Source organism: Taudactylus pleione, unplaced genomic scaffold (genome assembly GCF_031769625.1).
Source record: "Taudactylus pleione unplaced genomic scaffold, aTauple2 ptg000114l, whole genome shotgun sequence".
In the NCBI taxonomy this organism is placed as follows: domain Eukaryota; kingdom Metazoa; phylum Chordata; class Amphibia; order Anura; family Myobatrachidae; genus Taudactylus; species Taudactylus pleione.
Window position 1 is genome coordinate 173,065 of NW_028284516.1, and position 24,286 is coordinate 197,350.

The following is a 24,286-nucleotide window of genomic DNA, read 5'->3' on the forward strand; positions in this document are numbered from 1 at the left end:
GGACGGGTTACTATTCTACTGTTTCTGGTGCAGAAACCCAATGGGTCTCATTGGCCTATCCTCAATTTAAAGTTGCTGAACAAGTTCCTCAGAATAACCAAATTCAGGATGGAAACTTTGCATTCAATCATTCTGGCTATGGAACCTGGGGATTACATGGTCTCCCTGGACATCCAGGACCCCTACATTCATGTTCCTATAGCGCCTTCACACCAGGGGTATCTGAGGTTTGCTATATGACAACTCCACTACCAGTTTCAGGCTCTGCCCTTTGGCCTATCCATGGCTCCAAGGATATTCACCAAAATTTTGGCGGCCATAACCGCCCATCTTCGGTGCCAGGGTATACGGCTTCTACCGTATCTGGACGACCTATTGCTGGCAAGCTCTCCGGAAGCACTTCTACACCATCAACACCTGATGATCGCTTGTCTGCAAGCGCACGGGTGGCTGATAAATTGGAAAAAGTCCTCCCTGATTTTTTCACAACGGATGGATGGTTCATTTGGGAGCCCTGCTGTATTCTCTTCAGCAAAGGATCTTTCTGACTCCAAAGAAGATTTCCTCCTTACAACTGCGGGTGCACAGTTGCCTGAAGAGTTGCCGAGTGTCTGTTCACTCGGCAGTGAGAGTTCTGGGGTACATGGTGTCGCATTCGACATGGTGGAGTATGCCCAGTTTCATTCCAGGCCCCTGCAGGGGCTGATTCTATCCAAATGGAACGGGTTACCACACTGGATCAGAACTCAGATGCTGGTGTTGTCTCCAGATGTGCGCCTATCCCTTGCTTGGTGGCTTCAGACATCGCATCTCACCAAGGGTCGCCCCTTTTGGATCCCGGACTGGGTTCTGCTCACGACAGATGCCAGTCTCCGGGGTTGGGGTGCAGTGACAGGTCCACTCTCACTTCAGGGCCATTGGACTGCCAAAGAAGTGGTTCTCCCCATCAACATTCTGGAACGCCTCCGCTAGAAGGTTCTGTAGCTGCGCAAAAAAAGGGAATTCTGCCAAAACCACCTTCTGTAGCTTGAACACAGGAGCACTAGTCTTAGGGGCCTGCTCAGCATCTTTAATGCGGAGGACTGCTTTAAGCAGGGTCGCTACATGTATCTGAGAGGGAGTCCTCCGGGATAGTTCTTGTCATCTGAAGCATTGAACATATTGTCTTTTGGGAAGCCTAGTACAGCCCACTCTAAAAATTAAAATAATTGAAGAAATGAAAAGATGAGGCTGCATAAAGCAGCCCCCTGTTTAAACAGTGCCCATTCCTGCAGGTGCCAAACTAACACTGCCCTGCTGGGGTCAGGTCCGGCGGGCGATATTAGCGGGGCCCATGGTGGCGAATGCAGCATGCCTCCCGCTAACACACCGTCGCTGCTGGCATTGGCAAGTGTGTACGCACTTGCCGGCATCCCCGCAGCGGATGACATCGTGCTGGGTACACATCGCTAATTTTGCACCCAGCTTCAGGGACTAGTTTGGCAGAGTGGAAGTGTTGCAATGTTTTGATCTAGAGTTTCCTTCTCAGCGCCGGAGATGCACTCCGGTTTTCAATATTTTTCCCTTTTAGGTTAAATTGAAAAACCCACTAGTTCTCCTTAGGTTGCAGACATTGGGCATTTGTTGGTGCCTAGCACCCACAGAGCTGTCTACTATGACGGCAAGTACAATTGATCTGGTGCTTTGTGATGAATGTTTTTTTATTTTTTCTATTAAGGATTTAACTAAAATTACATATGTATTTTTACATGTCTACAAAAAAAAAATGCAAAATATATAACTAGTGGAGACAAAATATTTGTAATTGGTTATATAAATGATGTAGACATGAAATAAAATAGCAATCTTATGCTGCCCATCCACTACACGACATAGAAACGACGGCACAATTACGACATTGTAATGGTGCAGTCATTTCTATGTGTGATGTGGTTCAGTGCAGGCTCATCCCTCCAATACGACCAATGTGCACGCACATCCCTGGTTGTATTATACATTAAACTGCTCGATTTGCAGGCGATGACCAAGCGATTGAGTGATAACGACTGTCGTTATCGCTCAATTGTTAGGTTTAATAGTCTAGTGGATGGGCAGCATAAGAATATAAAGGAAAGACAAGGGGTTAAGTGATCCTTAAGGGAAGGGATTGTGGAGTGAGTGTGGAGAGAGTCCTACACTGTCAGAACAAACTCCATCAGACAGTCTGAGCAATTATCTGACATTGCCATACACAGATAATTGATTTGTCTAATGGTGAGAGTATCCACCGTCACCTATTATCACATCCATCAGGAATGCCCAACAGCCCGATAATAATTGCTACTCGGTTGTGACCGATAATTGCAATGTATTACCCTACTCATTCCTGTTGAGTAAAGGCGGCAAGTACATGAGAACTGAATCGGACTGTTATGATTAAGCCTAGAAATATTTTAAATATATTTATAGTTGATGGTGGAACTGGCTTTTTTCTATATAAATTTTTTTTTTTTACATTTGGTAGCACTAAAACTTTGTCATTAGCTTCTAGGTATACTGAGGAAATTTAAGAGATTATTATTATAGAAAGGGAGTTGGTCATTGTAACATCGTTATGGAAGAGAATACAACTTGTCCTCATTGTGGTAGAGGATTTAAAGGGGGGGGTGGGGGGAGAGAGGGAGAGAGAGACTATCAGAGTAGAGTCCTTAAAATTCTTGTTATAGCCTAGCATACAAATACATCCCTATATTACTTAGTGTTAATAAATAGAACATGACAGAAGAGGATGCGACTGCCATTTTAACACTTTTCCCTTACGTGTAGGCTTGGAGGCTTTTGATGAAGAGCTTATTTCATCGATAGCACCGGATTTGGATGGTGTAATAGTAAGTGTGCTCAGCGCTTCATAACGCAATCTGGCACCAATGTGGTTTGTGGAGGAAAGATTGAGATTTTTCCTTTATAACTCCCGCATGCAGTTTTCATTGGTTTGACCAGCTTGTGTTCCAGCTCTATACAAAGAGGATCATTTACACTCTTCAATTAGGACCTAAAGAAACATTTTTAAGCCTAATTCTTAGAACCGTCCAACCACCTCATCAACACGTGGCCATTAATGTACTATTCTCTTTATCCACTTAGATCAAAGCCATAGGCCAACCGGAGCTGAATGCCAGTAACCCAGAGGAGGTGTTACAGCTGGCTGCACAGAGGAGGAAAAAGACTTTTCTACAAGCAATGGCAAAGCTGTATTTTTAAATCTGAGCCTAAGAACTTGTGTGTATGTATATAGTCACACATTAATCTACACAACCGTAAATAGCAACAGTTTATTTTATACATATTTACACAATTTGTACAAACTTTTCCAAAATGAAATATATACATTTCAAAACATATTTACAAATGTACAAGTTTTTTTTTGCCCTACAATGTACAGTAGGTGTTTTTATAGATAAATGGTTGACACCTAAATTAGAGACAAGAGAGTCATTAACTATTAAGACTACACAGTATAAAAGCACTGCAAGAGACATTTCACAGTATGGGGAAGCACCAGGTAATACAGGATGGACTGAACAGTTACATTAAAAATGGGATCTTAATACCAGGACTCCTAGCCTGTGCTTTAGAACACTGGTAAACTGTTGATTTATAACAAGCTTTAAAAACATTCTTGTATTAAATTGTTGCAATTTAAAATGCGTAAAACTTCTTAGTAAGGACTAATCCGTGTTATTCCAGCACCATGCCAGGATAAATTAGTGATCAGCCCATCCTGTTATATAAAATTAGGTTATAACTTTAATCTGTGGCAATAAATAGTGCCCGATATCTTACATATACCATTCATTAGTCTTTCAGAAGGAAATACTTAGAAACACTACTGTTCATAACATCCATACACTTGATGGGTTTTGTACTTGTTACAGCTGAACAACTTCTGAAACTGCCCATAAATGTTTTTAAAAGGAGAGGGGTGGGGCGCGCAACCAAGGAGCAGCTTAATACTAGCGAGTCAGAGTCATTACAGATCCCATGTTCAATGCACCAGTGGTGTGGAAGGTTGGTGTATATACACACGAGCCACAGTATAAATGACCCATTTTCCAAGTCACATGAAGACTGAATATATAACACTAAATGAGTAGGATGATGTAGCTCACCAGCAATTATGTCTCGATATGCCGACCCGGTTATTTCTGTAATAGTAACTTTAGTAAAATGCTAAGTGTCTGTACAAAAAGTTTACGTCCCATCCACTAGGGGCATAATAAATAAGTAAACTATATACAAAAGCACTTAGGCAGAGTGCAGGAACACTAGAAGGGAAATTCATGGATTGTATTAGCTGCTTTTTTTTCCTTGAACACCAACAAGACTTCCCATCACAGGACACCCTGCCAATGCCGCTCAGTGTAAGGTACCAGGGTGGCACACATTAACTGTCCATGTAGAGATTTCCATTCTTATAAAGGAGGCTTCTCTGTACTTTTGGGAGGAGTTAGGATTCCACCAACAGAAACTGGAGATTGTCCTTCAAGTGGAACAGCATCCTAAGTATTAAAAAAAAAAAAAAAAAAAAAAAAATATGATCTATCTATACACACACAAGCCATTAACTTAGTTTTAATGGCAGTGCTACACAGGCAAAATATAGCTCAATAATTTCAAGGCTACAGCATAGGGTCCACAGTGAGTTTCCCCAATGACTGTACATTTCTACTGTGCACACATTAAGATACTGACTCTTTATATTTGGTTTGAGAAGATGGGCTTATACCACTATACTGTGCATAGCAGTTATAGAGGTATTAGGAACAATGCTGGTGCCTAGACTGATTTTAGAAGTGTGTTCCCATAAGTTACATTTATCAACACTTTTCTGAGCAAGCCCTTTAAAGGAAGACTAGATGGTCAGTTTACTTTCTCCTAATGCATATTACACTATGTAGACAAAAGCATTTGGACACTGACAGCAAATAGCTGAAGATGTTATTGACAGCAATACTTTGTATATCACTCTAGGGCAGGCAGGGCGCCCGAATAGGGGGTATGGCTAAAGGGGCATGTCTTTATGACGCGCCACCTGTTCATCACTCCTGGGGGCGTGCCCGGCCCTTATGGACATGCCGGGCAGCCTCCAAAGCACTGACCACCCGCAGGCTGTCTCAGCGGGGCACCGTGCTGGAGGGCAGGGTGCTTACTCCCCATCAGAAATAGGGCAGGGCACGGGCCCCCACTAAACAGCCTAGAAGGAATGCTACTTTGTAGGTCCCCCCACGTGCAGCGATTACTGCAAACTGTCCACAAATTCCTGTACAACAGCAGACGGTAGGTTTTGTCATTCTGCCTTAGTGACCAAGAAGGTAGAGTCAGCCTAGAACGCACCCACTGCTCCAATTCTCTCTATACTTTTCAGTTTGTGACCATGCCAAGCCAGCATAACGCCACCCCCACCATGCTTTACTGTACACGCTGGTGATAACCATGAGAATGAGTGATGCCAAACATCCATCTGATCTGAAAAGTGTAATGCATGATTAGTCACTCCATAACACTCGCTGCCATTGTTCCATTGGCCAGGAGCACACCATTTTGCTTGGGCGGGGGTGTCCAATCACTTGTCTACATAGTGTATCTGCAGATACTGTTTTTTGTAACAGTAAACTCCTGTTGAAATACACAAGGCGCATATTCCTGCCTGAGCCATTACACCAAATAAGCCACTGCTACATACCAGCATGTCCAGGTAGTTTATGTGAGTTTGGATGTTGTGCAGTCCTTCTGCTGGGACTTTCTTAAACACTTTCAGTTTTAAAGGAGGATTTCTCTGTACCACTTTGGCAAAAGGTGCCATCCAGTGAGCACATTTGGAAAGGCTTCCCCAATCCAGACCTATTAAGAAAGATAAAACTGAGTTACATACAAGCCATAAGGTAAGTGGCATAAGTGTAAAGCTCCAGATCAGGTGGGTTATGGAAACAAGGCTTCACAAATGTTGCTCAAAACTTTTCAGCATTGTATTAAAAAAAAAAAAAAAAAAACCCTGCACCGGAGTTCATTGACCAAGTACACACAGATCATCGTGATGCAGTCCTGCTGAATGTATTCATAAGTCATCTAGCAACCACATTATCCCAGAATCTATTCACTGGTGCTGACAATCATATTTACATAATGCATAGGGGCCCTAGATTGCTCACCCTAAACACAATGTGAGGCGCTACTTGCTGAGACTAGTAGTGCTACAAGCAGAAAAAGATAAAAAAAAAAAAAAAATACAAGTGCACACTCTACCCATGCTAAACCTAATATTGCATCAAAGAAGTTCTTGGCATAATAATGGCCATAATTATGGTGACCTCTATCAGACAGGTCCCTAACACTCCTATGGAACAAATACAGGGCACAGGGTCAGCCCAGCAGAAACAGCTCCATGGCATCACACTAGTGCGAGATTGTATGTGATAGTTGAAGAATTATAAAGAAACTCCTATCACATGCAATCTCGCACTAGTGTGATGCCATGGAGCAGTTCTGCTGGGCTGGCCTTGGGGGGGTCCTGTGCCCTGTATTTGTTCCATAGGAGTGTTAGGGACCTGCCCGATAGGTCACCATAATTATGGCCATTATTATGCCAAGAACCTCTTTGATGCAATATTATTATTAGCATGGTCAGAGTGTGAACTTGCATTTTTCTCTTTCTGCTTGAATCATATTTACATGTTACTGCCAAACAAATAGAGTAGGACAAAAACTTTTAAAAACGCATTTAACATCTGGTACAGATGTGTCCTTATCTTTGCTGCAGTTGTGCTAAAAAGCACCAGGGCCCTTGAGATTCTACTAGGGCCGGGCATCTGTTGCCAAAAATGCATCTTAATCACAATGCGACTAGGGCGCACCAGCAGCCTGCTGAATTTGATATGCGACACTTGTATATCTGTGTGCGACCGAGTCTCTGAATCTATATACAAAGTGCTACAATGTAGCTGTAGCAGCCTTTTTTCCACTTAAAGTTGCATTGTGCTACATATACAGATTTCAGGTGCACACAGATATACAAGTGTCACAGATCAATTTAATCAGCACAGCCTGCTGGGGCTTCCTAGCTGCATTGAGACTTAAGACCCATTTAAAATACACCCAACGCTAGCAGAGTAGCACGGGACCTGGCAGCTCACTCATGCCAGGCAAGTTGCACTGCATGTCGTATTGAGGCTAGATGTGTGGACACATCGGTATATACTCATTACTTAATAAGTAAAAGATTAAGTCTGCAGTTCTTTTACTAATGGGGAGGGGGTTTATGGGGTGATCTTACCTGTGGCTTTTGAGACTACTTCCATTGAAGTATAGTGGTATAAAGCTGCTGCCGCTAGGATCCTGTAGTGGAAATCCAGTGAGGTAACATGTAGAATGCACAAATCTAGAAGCTGTAACAAGAGATTAAAGTTGTATTATGTATTTACGTATAGACAAACATGCAATAAATTGGGTTCAAGTGCAGAACTAAAAGTAGGATCCATAACATAGGACCAGGGTTCCTTAGGGGACCTCGCTCAAATTGAAAAGGAAGAACACAAAATATATAAAGAAAATTATTTTTACCAGAAGCGTTACAGATCCATGCAATGGTCTTAAGATTGTAAGAGAAAGTTTAAAACTAAGCAATAGGTGGACTGGTCTGTTTTTTTTCCCCCCCTTCTACAACTTGCATTTAGGTCTACGATTAAAAGCGCAGAACAGTATAAACCTGATCGTTCCCATGAATTGTACTCACTTGAGCAATTTGTATGAACTGATGCTGGGAATACTGAGGTAGAAGTAGTTTAGGGGAGTCTTTAAGGGAAGAAACTTGAAGATAAAGATTTAACCAGGCAACAGCAGTCACTGGACTCAGTTCCCATTTCAGTGCCTTAAAAAAAAAAATATTATAATGAAATACAATATATGAGTAAGATAGCATATGTAGTTTCAATGAAATAAAGCCATAAAAAAAAAAAAAAACACGACTACTATAATAGGGAATGATATACCTTTAGGATGACCAATTCCATTTCAATAATCTCATCCTCGCTGCATGCACCATCCGTAACATAGGCAAACTCGTGAAGTTTAGGGGGATAGATTTCCTGAAGGAGAAAGAATGACTGTTAAATCTGATCTGCAACAGGACAACACACTGTATAGACGCCCACTTCAGCTGGTCTGTTGCTACCAGTCACACTGGCCTGTGGTGCCAGGTCGCACATCACTGGTATTAGTATGCTACCCAAATCACCAAGGGCAGCTCAGGAAGCACGGCAGAGATCTCACACTGCTGCCCAAAGGGGTGGTATACTTTCATAGTGGCAACATTAACCATGTTGGCACTGATGTAATGGTGACTGTTGAAATGATGACACTATGCATTTAGTCCAATTCTATCTTTAATGGAAAGGTAATTGGGGGGGAATTTAATTCAAAACGATGAATAGCCCCGAGAGGGAGCTCCCAAAGCTATTCAACGCGATGTTTGGGCGGGCCTAATGATTTTCACACCCCACTGGGGGTACGAGTAGAAATCCGACAAGAGTGCCAGCCTCGCGGCTGTTTGCCGGCTTAGCGCAGCACTAACAGCATCGCGGCTGGCACTTTAGTCAGAGAATGACTGTTCTCGCGGCTAAACACCCAATTTAAACAACGAGGACCGGCATTCTGACTTAACAGCGCACGGAATTGAATAGCTCCTGAAGCCCTCTCCCGAGGCTAGTCAACATCACACTGAATTGAATTCCGCCCATTATGACTATGGTGACATATCTGATGGGAATATTCTAACAGCTAACACTAATAGACCCATTTGGGTGGCAGGATGTATAATCCACATTTTCTTACATCAGAATCCACTGACAATATAAATAGCTATGGAAACAAGCAATTACTGACATGTATAGGACAATCATACAAGTCTTCCGTAGGATAGCACACCCACCTCTAACTTAGAAGCGATGAATAGGGCTGTGACACCTATTAGCTGAAGCATACTTTTGCCAACAGACTTTTGTGTTAACATAAATCTGTCAAAGAAGTCTTGTGCAAGGTAGAAGGTTTCTCTGTGCAGACTGTACACTTCAGACACCTGAATGGGGTGGAAGAATAAATGTGTTACACCATGGGAATGTACGCAATCCCCAGATTGTATGATGAAGCTTATGACAAGTCATACATGATGCTGTATTTTGTACATGTTAATTTCAATCTGCTCCATCTTGATCACCAATTCTGTTCCAGAAGGTAAACACACAACTCAAACAAAGTGTCCTTAAAGTTCTATTTTTCCCCTCCCTAAATACTTTCCTGGCTTGTATCAGCCATAGTCAGTTTGTAAATAAATCACAACTACTAATCCCAGGGGGGTAGGGAATGTGAAAAACACCATTGTTGAACTACAGAGAATACGCTTACCTCTAATAGCCAATCCAACAGAATAGAGCGCATGTCCGAATTCAGCGAGGGGTGGTGCTGAAGCATACGGCTTGTGTGAACATATTTGTTCTCTTTGCTCAGCATTTTCAGCCAGACATCTTTTGAACTGCCCCAACTGGAAGAAATACAATCAAATTATTATTATACAGATGGGAAAAGCAAGGGGAAAAAAAAAAAAAAAAAAATTTATATTATTTTCAAGGAATGTTGTTCATCTACTGAGCCCACGACAAACCTATACGAAGAGTAATCCAATGTCATTTGTATAGGTTACAGTTTTCCTGAGAAAGGAGTGGTATGGGTGTGGGGTATACACACCTGAGCACTGGTAGAGGAGATGGGCTTATGAAGAGATTCTGGAACCGGTATCGTGTGAACTTTGATACATCGGGAGAGACAGGCAGTTCCTTTTGCGGTGTTTCAATAAGAATACAAGGGGTGGACACTCCAGCTGTTATCTGGGACCAGCAGCTCTAAACAAAATAAATTGAATGTTAAAGCACTGTGTATGATTGCTGCCAATGAAAACTCTATGGCAACTAATTAAAGCGATTAACAGGATCATCCATAAAATTCAGATTTTGTTTTATCCATTTACTTAAGAACCTATTATCATCCACGTTGGCAAGATAACAGGCCCCAACGCTGGGTACGCAATAGACGATATGTCGCCCGATCCGGTGGATCGGAGCGACATATCGTGCACATAGTCTAGTGTGTAATTACTATGACGCAGGAGATTCGCGCTCCCGCGGGTTGTCAGCGACATCCTCCATCAGTCCTGCATACAGGTCTGCCGAGGGGTGTCATTAACAAGGGCCATGCTATCAAATGCAGCATGGCCCCCGCATTGGCAAATGTGTACGCACTTGCCGATGCCAGCTCCAGTCGCTGCAGAGGTTGGGCAGGGTACACAGTCTAGTGTGTACCCAGCCTTACAGACATGAGAAATGTCATTATGGGAATATAAACAATGCAGTATGGGGTTTTGACAGTGGGTGAAATGGCTGCTGTTCTACCAAGAGGGAAGAGAACTCCAGCATCATAATAAAGTGCACACCAGACCCCCTCCCACAAAATGCTCTCACATTTGAACTTCCTGGGGTTTTGGAGAAATTGGAACACCCTGCATGCTTACCTGGATCTCATAGTTGTGTCTTTTCGTGTCTTGTTGATGGTCATGTACAGACTGTTCCCAAAAAAAAACAAAAAAAAAAGTTAGTTTAGTCATTCACAACATGCAGAGTGACAGCAGTTATGGAGCAAGGCACCCAAGCCCTCAAAATGCTCCAGAGCCAGCAGTAGCCAAAGTAAGCTATGGACAGTTTAGCAGGGAACTTCAATATGACAGATCATGGTCACAGCTAGCATTAATACCAGTCATTTTCAATCCTTATAGGACGAGACATTTTCATATTTGCAATGCATTTGGTCCTAGAAATTACTTTAAGACAAGCGCACATTATGTACGCTGATACAGATTCTCCCCCCATGTATTGTGGGGTTCCATGTTAAATATGCACCCATCATTATCGGCGCGGCAATCTACAAGATAGCAGCACAGATGTGATGGACAACGAACAAACTGTCCGTGGCACTGACCGTTCCTACAGCTGCAGTTACCCTACCGCCATAGTCCCTGCTGTGGGGGTGCTCACGGGATCTCACGCATGCCCAGTGTAGCCGGCCAGGAAGGGGGAGACAGCGCATTAGCACTAGGCGGATATGCTGTGTGCGTGCTTCCATTTCTGCAGATGAGATGTTAATACATGTCAGCGGTAATGCTTACTGCTTTGCCTCGGTAAAGAGGCAAAGGCAGGAAGAGTTACAGCGGCACGATGCGTGCCCCTATATGTCTCCCCATAATGCGGTGAAGGATCAGACTTAGGGCGCACATCCACTTTCAGATATTAATGAGCGATTACGATGTCGTAATCATACAATCGCTCATTAATCGTGCACTATAATGTCGGAAACGAACAGCAATGCACACGCTGGCCATTTGACATCAATCATTGGCTGAACATGCCGGTCAATCTGCCGATAACGAGAGGTTGGCCATGTTGAGGGATGATGGAGGGTGCCGGCACTGAATGACTAATCGTACAGTGTAGACACTGCAGGGGATGGGGAACGACAGCACGATTACAATGTCGTAATCGTACGGGCGCTACCGCATCTGCTAGTGGATAAACGACCTTTACACGCTGTATCGTTCCGATTCCGCATCAGAATGCTATATCATACGATACATTGTAGTGTGTAACCAGCTTTAGAAACAGGATTTCCCAGTCTAATGCAGAAGTGCAAAATAATTAACATTAGAAACATACAGTATCAGATGGATTAAGAACTCTTGAAGCCATAGGCACCACACTGGTTTGGGCCCCTGTGCCTCAAGCTTGTTAAAAAAAAAAAAAAAAAAAAGTACATATATACATAATATATATTTGTGCAATCCCCACCCTAGACAGAAGCCCACACTAGCCAGTAGATAATCTAGCTATGAGCAGCATTCAGTATTTAATGCTCTATTGTGCAATTATGAGAGCAGAACCTGTACAAGACGGCTCCTTATTATCTCTAGATTGCATCCCCCGTCTCTCATTAAGATCAGGTCTCCAGCACCCCTGGAGATGTGGGATCTTTAGATTAGGCGTTTAGAAAAGGCTGCTACAGACGCTGTAGGAACACATTTGAAGATGCTACGTACATCAGACTTCCTTTTCCTTGTTGCAACTACAGATGGGCATTCGTTTTCAGAGTCGGCTTTCTCATGTCTCGCTTGTAGGCGACCACTGTAATTACAGAGAAAGAGATGTAGCTGGTTTCTTTCAGACACAAAGGACCAGGAAGAATCAGGCCAAGTCATTTATGGGTATGTACAGACAGTAATTTGTTTTGGGTGGGAACTGGTGTGGAAAATGGGAAAACGACTAGTTTGGCCACACGCCTTTTTGCTTTCTGTACGGTGCTGCGGATCACATGTGGCGTCCTATAAACAGTTTAATAATACTCAAGGATGAAGTGAGGCAACAATGCCTATGTTTTTCAAATGAAATATAACACAAGGACAAGCACATTAGAGCCATGTTTATATTTCAGTAAAGAGTATAGATTACAAAATGGCCATCTGGAAACAATGGGTGGTAAACATCGATGTTCCCCATATGATATCAAGATTGTGATGGCTTCAACCATCTCATGATCTTTTGATGGCCGATACAGCCACACTGCTATGGATGCCAGGAAGGAGTGACCGTAATACAGCTCAAGCTTCCAGGGTCCACTCCGCACGAGCACTAAGTAACCATCGATGGTTAAACCACTGAATGGTTAAATGCCATCACAAGGGCTATTGCAATGGCAGGAACACCACCACCACCACCAATTTGTCACGTTTCACTTTACAAAAAGAAAAAAAAAACCTCTCAACATAGGTCCGGCACGTATGAAGCTGGTCCCATACAGGCAGGATCATACAAAAGGACATAAAAGCTTTACTCTGAGATCAGGCAGCATTGATGCAATACTGCATGTTATACAATGGCAATTTTGTCCAAGGCCTCCAAATCCCCACATGCACAAGTTGCAAAACTCAGCGTAATTTTTCATGGCTTCTCATGGATGCGTTCCTAAAGTCAAAACATAAAAATCCCATGATGCCCTTGCAAAAACTCACCTCTTTCTTGACATTATTCAGGAATAAGTAAGCTTCAGAGACTGCAAGAAAAACAGAAATAAAATTAGGAAAAGCAAAAAAATAAAAACCTATTTTTGAGAGCAATACGACTGTCTATAGATGGGGCTGGCAGCTGGGGGGGCGGGCCGCTTAATGCCCACCCCTGGACTGTAGGTATAGTTTTCCCTCAAGGCTCACATCCACTATACAACAGGCAAAAGATTGCACGATTACGACAGTGTAATGGTGCAGTAGTTTGTCTGTGATGTGCCTTCACTGAACGATCGGTCTGCAAACATGTTGAACCTGACGATATCGTCAGGTTGTACAATGATAGATGTCTTATGCCGGCCATATGCTGCCCATCCATTACACGATGCGGGGGACGATGGCATCGTCTCCTGCGGGGTGAACTGCATACACTGAACGTTCAGTGTATACAGATCAATCATCCCCGAACATGGCAACCTGACGGCGGTCGTCAGGTTGACAGTCATGTTCGGGCGATGATTGATATTAAAAACGACCAGCGGGCGCATCGCTGGTCATTTTTAACCTTTTACTGCCCGATTTGCGGGCGATTACTAAGCGATGGAGTGATAACAACCGTCGTTATCGCTCCATCGCTAGGTATAATCGCCTAGTGGATGGGCAGCTATACACGGTAAAAAAAAAAAATTATACGATGTGCACGATTTTGATCGATCAATCGTGCACATAGTGTGTGGTTTGTCATGCTGTACGAGGGCGATGCGCGTCTCCGCCGTCGTACATCGACATCGTAGATCTTATGGAAAATACCATAAGATCTGCGATCAGTCATGCTGTTAAATAGGTAAACGAAGCGTCTCATAAGATGCATAGTTTACCATTCACAGCAGCATGCGATGCATCGGACTGAATTTGAAAACGTCTCGAGGTGTTGTACGTTTTCAAATCGCCCTGTGTATGGCCCACCTAAACGGCCAGCGGGAGCGAGCATCGCTGGTCACTTTAGAAATTTTTGAAACAATCTGCAAAAGATTATCGAACGATCACGATAGTTATTGTTCAATCGCTCAAATTAGTCATCAAGTGGATGTGTGCCTTTACAGGTCGCTCTTTCAGTATGTATGTATGTATGTATGTATGTATGTATGTATGTATGTATGTATGTATGTATGTATCAGACAAGAGGGATGCAGTAATAATAATTGTATGGAGCAGACAAAAGGGGAATGCAATAATATGTATACATGTGGCAGTGTCGCCACCAGTGGCAGTAGCATTGTACACCTTATCTGTCAGCCAGAACCTCTATATTAGAGGGGACAGTTCCTGATCTCTCACCCCAGACTCCCTGTGTGAGGGTGGCAGAGCCGGGCAGCCAGGAGACCCCCCCCCGGGACCTCCGATCACCAGACTCCCGCCAAGCTCCATCAGTGAGCCCCGGGGAAGGTGGGGTGCCGGGATCAGTGTGGGGCCCCTCACCCCCGGCTGTACACACACACACTGGGGGCCCCGCGGTGAGCGGGTGTTTTGCAGGCTAGGTTCCCCGCCAATTTATAGGAAGCGGGCGGCACAGCTGCGGCCGGCCTTCCCTCCAAAGCCAGGGCTGGGGGGGCGGGCAACACACCCGGATTCCGCGCTGACACCCTGCCCTGGCAGATGGCGGTTACCCGCCATATCGCCCCATTTCCTGGTCAGGGCGGGAGCAGCTGGGTGACCCGGCCGGGAGGGCTCCCTCCAAAACCTGCACACACTCCAGGGGGGCAATCTGCACACAGGGGGATCGGTGATCCGACACTGTGACCCCAACACAGCCATCCAGGGGGGCACAGACCTAATCTGGGGAGTGGGGGCTAGAAACCCTCTCACTGCCGGCTCACACCCCCCGTGCCTTAATAGGGGGGGGGGGGGGGGGGGGGGGAGTCCCTGCACCTGGCCCCCAATACGGGAACCGGGTAAACTAACTGAGCGGGAGCCCCAGCACGGATGGATCGCACAGATAGGGGACAGTCTGGGCTACGTGGCTTTATCCTCTATCCCCTGCCCCCAGCATCAGCCCAGTCCTGGCTAATATATCCCCCCACATCACGTTCCCAGTCCTGGGGGCCTCCCGTACTCACCGGAGAGACCTTCACACAGCGGCAGCGGCACTCAGTCAGTGTACTCAGCTGATCAGCTGGCGCCAAGCTTCTTATACCAGCGGAGAGGGGGGGACTGCGCATGTGCGGGGGGACTAGTCACTAGCCCGGCTCCCACTGCTGCTCGCCCCCCACCCACTGACTGCTACTGCTGGGTAGGGGGGGAGGGATGACACTGCCTCACCTTATACATTATACTCTCCTGGCCAGGCCAGGGCACTCTCACACACACAGTTACAAGGTGCTAGGTAGTGGGGGAGGGATAGGAAGCCACAAGTCAGCATAATACTAGGAGCTGGCATTAGTAACCATTGTACTACAACCTTGTATACATACATAATATATCTGTGGCCATGGACAGCTGTGATCATGTACTCATACATGTAGCTATGCATGTCACATGGGCTTCCTGCGGGTACCAGGATTATGCCACACACATAATGCTTATTATAGTTATTGCAGGAGAGGTCTACAACACATTGCAGCTCACTGCATAACAATATAATGGTATTTGTGGTGCATAACAATAAGGGGGTCACACATGCAAAGCATCTGCTGAGTGTGACCAGAACCAGATTTCATTAGGAGCTTGCATTGAATGAATATTATACATTTATTTATTTTATTTATTTATTAACAGTTTTTTATATAGCGCAGCAAATTCCGTTGCGCTTTACAATTTTAATCAACATTAACATTTTACTGGGTTGTAAAAGACATACATACATGACATACGTAAGACACATACATAAGGGTAAGAGGGCCCTGCTCATAAGCTTAAATTTAAAAACGATTACATACACACATACATATATATATATATATATATATATATACATATATATATATATACATACACACACACAATGCATATTATATTTATTGCAGAGGAGATCTACAATAACATTACCTCACTGCATAACAATATAATGGTGCATAACAATAAGGGGGTCACACATGCAAAGCATCTGCTGAGTGTGACCAAAATCAGATTTCAGTAGGAGCTTGCATTGAATATAATATAATATATATATATATATATATATACATACACACACACACACTGATGTAACATGAAGCACAATGCATGCCTCCTCCCTTGTGATCCTGCAGAGAGAGCTGTAAGTAACCTTCCCCCAAATATTCTCATTAAATTAGTTGCACCTAGTATGGAGTGCCCCCTCCTCTTCCCACATGATCACACAGAGCGGGGGACGGAGAACGGGGATCCCCCCCATCCCATCGCCGCCCGCTGTAACCTCTTTGTCATTGGAAAGAGCGCGCTGCTGCCGCCGCCGGGGAGGAAGGGGTTAACCCGCGCTCTTTTCTGAACCCAGACACGTTTTTAAATTTCCCGCTTGGACTCTGCAGCTGCTTTGCATAGACACGCCCCCTAGCGAGGCTCGCCGGCCGCCTCCGCCAATAGGAAGTGGGGAAGTCAGAACAACGTGGCCCAGCTGGAGAATGTAAACACTGGCTGAGAGCAACACGTGGGCTGGCGCTGCGCTGTCACTGGGGAAGGCGGGCGGCGGGACGGGCTGTCTCTGAGCTGGATGCTGTGGGAGGATGAGCGGCTTATAGGGTGACTGTCCAGGGATATGACAGGAACCCGGTTTACACGGCTCATAGCTGCTGTGACTATAACTGGATTTTACTGTATAATCCTAAAGAGAATGTTGCACATTATTTGGCATTAGGGTGGTGCAGTTTGTACGTTCTCCCAATCTTTGCATGGATTTCCACCCACACTCCATAAACAGACTGGTAGATTATATGGATTCCAACCAAAAAAAAAAGTAATGTGTGTCTGTCCATAGGGTATATGGAGCCTAATTCATAGTTATACAATAGTCCAATGTTCACGCAGTTGAGTGATTATCGGTGGTCTGTGCATGCGTCCCAGCTGCAGTGCGATTACAGCTGCAGTGAGGATTCAAGCGCGAGTGATTGACATGGAACAAACGTTTTGTGGGAGGTGACGGTTAAAATGGAGGTGTGTTCTGGCCATTTTTGGTGCATGCTTCTAACAGTGTCTGCAATCGTGTACACAGAGAACATGGCTCCAGCGTCTCGGTTATGGCGGCAAGGCTGCGCGACCATAGACTCACTCAAGGACTCGATGTTTGGCTGACCTGCATCCAATGCTGCGTATGTATGCACCGTTGACACCGGCTCCGGTCGGCGTCTCCGTACAAGTTTCCGCGGCTGTCACATTAGCATATTTTTGCATATCCGCAGCTGCGAAAATCATAGAGGCAGCATTCACGTACAATTTGAATCAGACCCTTAGATTGCAAGCTCCACCGGGGCAGGGACTCCTGTGAACAACTGAAGTATTCTTTTTAAAACTTTATATAGGCTTACCCTACTATCCCTTTATACCGGGACACTGTTGATATACACAGGTTCTGTGCCTGGCTGACTAAAAGCCTGCATTTCACCTGGTTTTAATCAGCCACAGAAGCTGTGTAATTCATGAGTCCCAAATTAAAAGGGATGATTTGGCAAGCCTAGCTATATAAATAGCTATTAATAAAAAATAAAAAAAAAATGACAGAAAATAGTGTGGTCTTTCCTGTAAATAACAAACAGGTGTGAAAATCAATCACTGCCATACCTCTGGGAAAGTATGTCCCACATTCCCACTGCCAGGGAAAACTCAATCTATGACTAGGTAAACGGGTATATGTTGAAATCAATATACAGCATTAATGGTTGCCAGTTAATGGGGGGTATTCAATATTGGAGCATAAAGTCTGTGCTGGACTTTTCGCTCCACCACGGAGGTTTTACGGGGAAAAAGTATCGGGTGCGCGCCCGCTTTATCCCCGTATTCCATTTGAAAGCTGCGAAAAAGAGATCCGGCGGACAGGTAAGTATCGGGAAAGCATCCAGGGACCCCCCTAATGATGTCCTGACATTGGGGATCATTATGGGTACCCCCGTTTTGGCCTGCAGAAGGTAAGTATGGTTTTTAAATAGCCGCGGCAGGTGTTTTTTCCCGACAGGGAAGAAGGGGTGAAGAAGAGCACTTAGTTTTTTGGGGGGTTTTTTAAACGGTGTATCAAACTTGGGGTACATAAAAATATGCTTGCACCCATTTACAAGTCCCTAAGGTGCATTTTTAAAAATTCTTCAAAAATGCACCAGCTGCTACTTCCCGCAATGAAGAAAACACCTGCCGCATACTTGGGAACCCCCCCTGAATTAATTTTGTTAGTTTCAAACTTGTTCCCCTTTTTTTTTCACCCCAAATTTAAACTTTATTTTTTGGGGTGTCCCGATATTTTTTTTTTTACTTTTTTTGACACAGATCTTTTTTAGGGGACTCTACCAGGGGTGCAGGCTATTTTTTTTTAAGCCTGCAACCCTAAACCCCAATTCTGCACTTTTTTTCGCTACCTATTCAGTGGTGAAAAGTTATCCCCGTTTTTCTTCAAAGACTTTTCGTACCGGTGAAAAGTCTTTGTAATTGAATACGGGGATAATGAAAATAGGCGAAAATGACATCATCGGCAAAAAATTATCGCCTTTTCGCTTCAAATTGAATATGGCCCAATGTCTCTACTAAACTTTAATTGGTATGCTAATTAGCAAGCACATATTACATCAAAAGGTAATCTTTCTGTTCTTCACATTATTAAAACTGCAAATTGACTATTACCACTTAAATAGTCTATAGAAACTGTATACACTTTCCGAAAGGGAGTTTCTTTTGTAACATGCAAGATAGGTCTGTGATAACTGGAAATGTAATGTATTTGTGTATTTAAAATTAGGTCTGTTCACATTTGGGTCACTTCTCTGCCTGCGAGATGGGAGATCCTAGTGCAGTGATCGCACAGAGGGCCTGACCCAGTCGCTATCCGCAGTGCGCTCGCTATTGCCGATTGTTGCTAATCTGCGCATGCATCGCAGTGCGCAAACTAAACACTGCGTTCGCTGATCCCTCACTCGCCCTGCAAAGCCAGCCCAGCAGAGTGAGTGACAGGAGGCCGTTTGTGGGTGGTAACAGGGGCAGGCCTGTAAAAACGGGGGAGTGGAGGTGCGAACGCAGGCGTGCCTGAATGTTTCAACGCCGTTTTAGAGGCGTGCATAATTAACAGGCAGTGTCATAGTACACATCACCAACCCTAAAAAAAGACCCGCGCGGCTAGAAGCTAAGACACCCGGCTTACCTTCATTCGGTTTGCTGGGTGTCAGGATTTCGTCATGGGGCTAATGATAGGTGTTGGGATTTAGACGCCTATCTTTAGTCCCATGTCTGGCTGTCAGTGTGGGGATATCAGCGGGTGGGATAGCGGCCGCCGATATCCTGACTACATCCAGTTAGCTCACTGTTCTTTCCATCCGTGCAGGTCTTATCTCCATGTATTGCTTATTCGCACGCTGTAACCATGTAGTGCGCCCAACATTGCTGCCTCACCTGGTACTCAGTGTGGAATGAAAAAATGCATGGGTCTGATGAACTCGCAAGGTTCTCTCCTAGTCATTTTCTCTTTCCCGTTATGTGTCTTCGATTCTAGGCATTGCTTAGTCTGCTCAGTGTGATCCTATGCAATGTGCCTAAAATGGCTGCCTCACCTGGATCCTCCGAGGGTAGGATAAGTCAACTAATGACTCAAAATGTTCTTTATGTTTATATTATGTTTTTAATTTCTGTACTGTTTTGAAAATGTAAACCTCTTCATCTTACTTCTACCTGTTAAACGCTTTGAGTCCTAAAGGTGAAATAGCACTATATAAATAAAATTATTATTATTAAAATGGTGAAATTACTTCTGGCGCTTGGCCCTGGTAGCTAATGCCATCTATTGCAGCCTATGGGCTACACTTAGCGACATTTACCAGGAATGGCAACTCACACATGCGCAGTCTGGTGACAAAACATGTGCGGTAGCATGAGTGGGTCTTGAACCTGGATGTAAAGTGATTGCAAAGGCTTATTAAATAAACCCCTGTCTAAAGCAGAGCGTTCACTGTCAGATAAAATGTCTGTCAGCCCAACAGACCTTTTATCTGACAGCCTGAAATCCAACAGATACACTGTGAGATATCACACAGCCTGATTCAGACCCGTCGCAATCGGGTCGATGGCCGGGCTGTGCGCACACAAGCCCCGAAGCGAGTGAGAAATCACTCACTCCGGCGCTCGCATCCAAAAGGGTCGGCTGTCGATGTTGATCGACAGCTCGCCCCGTTTGGTCGACGGGGGGTGGCTGGCCAAACGGAGGCGTTCCCGAAGGAACGCCTGCCGTTTTCGGGCGGCCCCACTGACATCACGAATGATGTCAGCGGTGAGCTTCCGGAAGCTCACTGGGACTTGCGGGAACGAGACCCTACCACAAGGGTCTCGTCGCAAGCCTGCTGGTCGCGACCATCACCTGGCCGCTCGCAAAAGCTGTGGGTGGTCACCCACAGCTATGCGAGCGGCCAGGAGGCCGGTTTAAAAAAAAAAAAAAAAGCAGCTGCCCTGATTCAGAGCGAGCGCTCGCTTTTTGCGAGCGGCTCTGAATCAGGCCCTGTGTACATGGCCACGATATCTGCTTTCCTCCCCTGGGGTGGAAACATTTGCCCGTTCCATTCCTGTGAAGGAACAGGGGAAATGGCGGGCAGGCCGCCGCCGCAGCAGCGCATATGCTTCCAGGTGTGGCCGACCAATGATCAAATCAGTCAGTCATGTTGGAAAATTTCTCATGCCTGGCCGTCTGATCATCGCTGATCGGTCGCTGCTATACACTATTGGCCTGATCCGCCTTTAATTCACGGATTGGGACGATAAATGCATAATATATGGTCAGTTTTACACAATATATATTGTTGAGAACAGTTAAATTTTTTAATAAGCTTTACCGGTTTATAGATCAGTATATTAAAAAATAATAATTAGAATAGTGTGTTTCCATAATTACATGCTTTTCTGCCATTAATCAAATATACCACAGCGCTGCCCCCCAGGCCTCATACCTGAATTTTAATTGTTTTTAATGCTAATGAAAACAGCTATTATATGTGTTTGATATGTGCCTTTACTTGCGTATTAGAGCTTACTGTACGCTTTCTTATACATTTACATTCGGTAGCCACAAGAAATGGAGTACTACACTACTGTAATGCAACTAAAATACATTGGTAACTTTAGAAACAGATTTCTAGGTGTATATTTACTAAAGTGCGGGTTTATAGAAGTGTAGGTGTTGCCCATAGCAACCATTCAGATTCTACTTATTTATCTAGCACACAGGTTCTCAAACTCGGTCCTCAGGACCCCAAACAGTGCATGTTTTCCAGGTCTCCTCACAGAATCACAAATAAAATAATTATCTCCAACTGTGGATCTTTTAAAATGTGTCAGTGAGTAATGAATACACCTGTGCACCTGCTGGGAGACCTGAGAAATGTGACCTGTATGGGGTCCTGAGGACAGAGTTTGAGAACCACTGATCTAGTACACAGTTTCTCAAACTCGGTCCCCAGAACCCCAAGCAGAGCATGTTTTCTAGGTCTCACAGAATCACAAATTATCTCCAACTGTGGATCTTTTAAAATGTGTCACTGAGTAATGAATACACCTGTGCACCTGCTGGGTGACCTGGGAAATGTGACCTGTGTGGGGACCGAGTTTGAGAACCACTGATCTAGCACCTTCTAGAATACCCCTTTTCCACCTAAATTCCGGGTCTGACCCGGAGTTGGAACAAAGTTCCTATCCGGATCAGACCCGGAATTTTGCCGGCGCTGACTCGGGATATTCCCGAGTCAGCGCCGCTCACACCGCAGTCGGGTCTGCATAGACCTGGCTTTTGCGGAGTGAAAGTGGACGCTTGGAGATGACGTCATCTCCAAGCGCCACTGAAGCCGGACCAATCGGCCGGCTAGCAGCGCACTCCAGGTCTTCGTGACCCGGAGTGCGCTGTTCCCATAGCAGGGTTTCACGGGCTATGCCCGTGTTAAACCCTGCTAGTTACCTGGGTTGGATTGCCGGGTCACTCGACCCGGCGATCCAACCCTCTGCCCTTTTACACCAGGGAACTGCCCGGGTTAACCCTTCAAAAACTCGGGTTTTAGCTCCGGTGTAAAAGGGGTAGAAGATAATAGCTAAAATCTAATTGTTTGCAATTGGCAACAGCTCCACTTCTCTAAACCTGCACTTTAGTAAATATACCCCCTAGTGCAGTGGTAGCCAACCCTGGTCCTCGAGAGCTACCAACGGTGCATGTTTTCCAGGTCTCACAGAATCACAAGTGATTTAATTAGATCCACCTGTGGATCTTTTCAAATGTGTTAGTGAGTAATGAAAGCACCTGCTGGGTGGTCTGGAAAACGTGAACTCTGGGCCTGACAGTTGTACACTAATGCCGCAGCTGCTTTACGAAAATATGCAAATATTGCAGGCGCCAGGAGATGTATTGAGATGCTCACCTGTGGCTTTGCAAATCCAAGCATCTGCGTAAAATGTTGCAGCATTGGTCGCAAATCAGTCGATCATTGGGCTTCTGATAAAGCCCATGGTCCTGCAGAATGGGTGACGGAACGGAGTTGCTGGCACCAGTGAAGCCGGTACAGAGACGCAGTCTCTGGATCCGACACTCCTATAAAATGGTTGCGTCACGCCTGCAGTTTTCTAACCACCCCTCTTGTTACCACCCACGAACAGCTCATAACGGTCAGTCACGTTGCGACTTAATCCTCTCTGCCAGTGACATCGCAGAGGCACAGAGTCGCATGCACTGTAATAAACACATCGACCAACTGCGTAAATATTTTGGCATAGCGTAAATATCCGAACCCGGCCCAGTGTAGAGAGGAGGCAGTTGGGTCGAATGGCCTAGAAGGGTTTAGGAATTTGGTAAGCTTGCCTAAATATGGGTGTTTTCAGGGAACATTTGGAGGCTAGAGTAGGGTTGCTAAAATATCCCTTTAATCAAGGACACATATGAAGTACACAGGTCACTCTTATTAGGAACACTTCCTGTTGTAGTTCCCATTCTTACGCACATACTCTGTTTGAGAAATCGCCCATCGTTGATTTTCCTTTCCAGGCAAATAAATGGCACAAATTGAAGTACTTACCTGGCTTCTTTCAACATGGTCACATTTTTTATGCCCCATTGATGGTTGAGGAAGGATACTACTGTTCTGTTGTGTGAGGGTTCCATTCAAAAGTCTGTCCCTGGAAAGCTTGCATTCTGTGCTAAACTGCTCTCCCATTCTCTTCATGCTCGTTAAACCACTCCTTCCCCCAGGTGTGCTCCTCAGTCTAAAGGCCCCCATACATCAGAGATGGATTGCAGCAATCGTGCAATTTGCAATCGATTGCAGATTTTTATACACAATGTATGGGCTTCACAGATCGCAGATTGCAACCAAAAAGTGATTGGAATTGTTTAATCAGATTGTCCAACATGTTGGATTTCACAGATCGATTGGGGCTGTAGATTGCTAGTGTATGGACATGATTAGCAGATTTGCAGACCGTTTCTAGCAAAATGATGGGCCTTTCAAGATTGCTAGATCTGTGTTTGCTGCAATCGATCTGCAAATCACTGAAAAAGATCTGTAGTGTATGGGCGCAGATTGCTCGATTGGGAAATCCTAAGATCGGGCAATAAATCTTCAAATTGTTCAATTGTGGTTTTCAGATTGCTGATGTATGGGGGCCTTAATTTGCATGCCTCTATCATTAAGCATCCAGACACCTTGCTTGTTCCCATGTTGCTGTTAGGGTAATACCTGTAGAAAAGTGATGAGACCCTTATTACCCTTATCACCGAAATAGTCATGCCGCCTTTCCTTTATGCCTTTCTATGCTTATCAGTACTCAGATGCCCAATATTTTATCTCTAAAGGTGCATACACACACTTTCTGAGTTAAAACGATGAAGGTTTCGTTCATGCGCATTCACGTTTGTAGTTTAATCAGACTGACCAACTCAACGATTTTCAGTAAGGGAATATGCAATAATCGTTTGTAGTTCAAATAAATCGTTCATTACATTTAGTAAATGACAATTTTAGTAAA

At 44.6% G+C, this 24,286-nt stretch overlaps 2 protein-coding genes across 4 annotated transcripts in view; one reads left to right on the forward strand and one right to left on the reverse strand.

The window, feature by feature from the left end:
- INTS8 (integrator complex subunit 8) overlaps positions 1–3,380 on the forward strand; it is a 129,348-nt gene extending 125,968 nt beyond the window's left edge. For both annotated transcript variants that reach the window (XM_088471357.1, XM_088471356.1), the window contains exon 28: positions 3,124–3,380. In XM_088471357.1, coding sequence (XP_088327483.1) covers positions 3,124–3,240 — 117 coding nt within the window. In that variant the 3' untranslated portion in view covers positions 3,241–3,380. The remainder of the gene's footprint in view (positions 1–3,123) is intronic.
- CCNE2 (cyclin E2) lies at positions 3,298–23,422 on the reverse strand. 2 transcript variants are annotated; one of them, XM_088471360.1, is made up of 12 exons: positions 23,338–23,422; positions 13,139–13,179; positions 12,170–12,254; positions 10,595–10,645; positions 9,775–9,929; positions 9,436–9,571; positions 8,963–9,109; positions 8,025–8,120; positions 7,769–7,903; positions 7,310–7,421; positions 5,723–5,880; positions 3,298–4,538 (listed from the first exon to the last, which is right to left on the reverse strand). In XM_088471360.1, exons 2-12 carry the CDS (start codon positions 13,150–13,152, stop codon positions 4,452–4,454), a joined length of 1,176 nt encoding a protein of 391 aa, XP_088327486.1. In that variant the 5' UTR covers positions 13,153–13,179; positions 23,338–23,422; the 3' UTR covers positions 3,298–4,451. The 2 variants fall into 2 exon arrangements, with proteins under 2 accessions (XP_088327486.1, XP_088327485.1); XM_088471359.1 differs by lacking the exon at positions 23,338–23,422 and adding an exon at positions 15,247–15,324.
- Between the last annotated feature and the right edge of the window lie 864 nt (positions 23,423–24,286).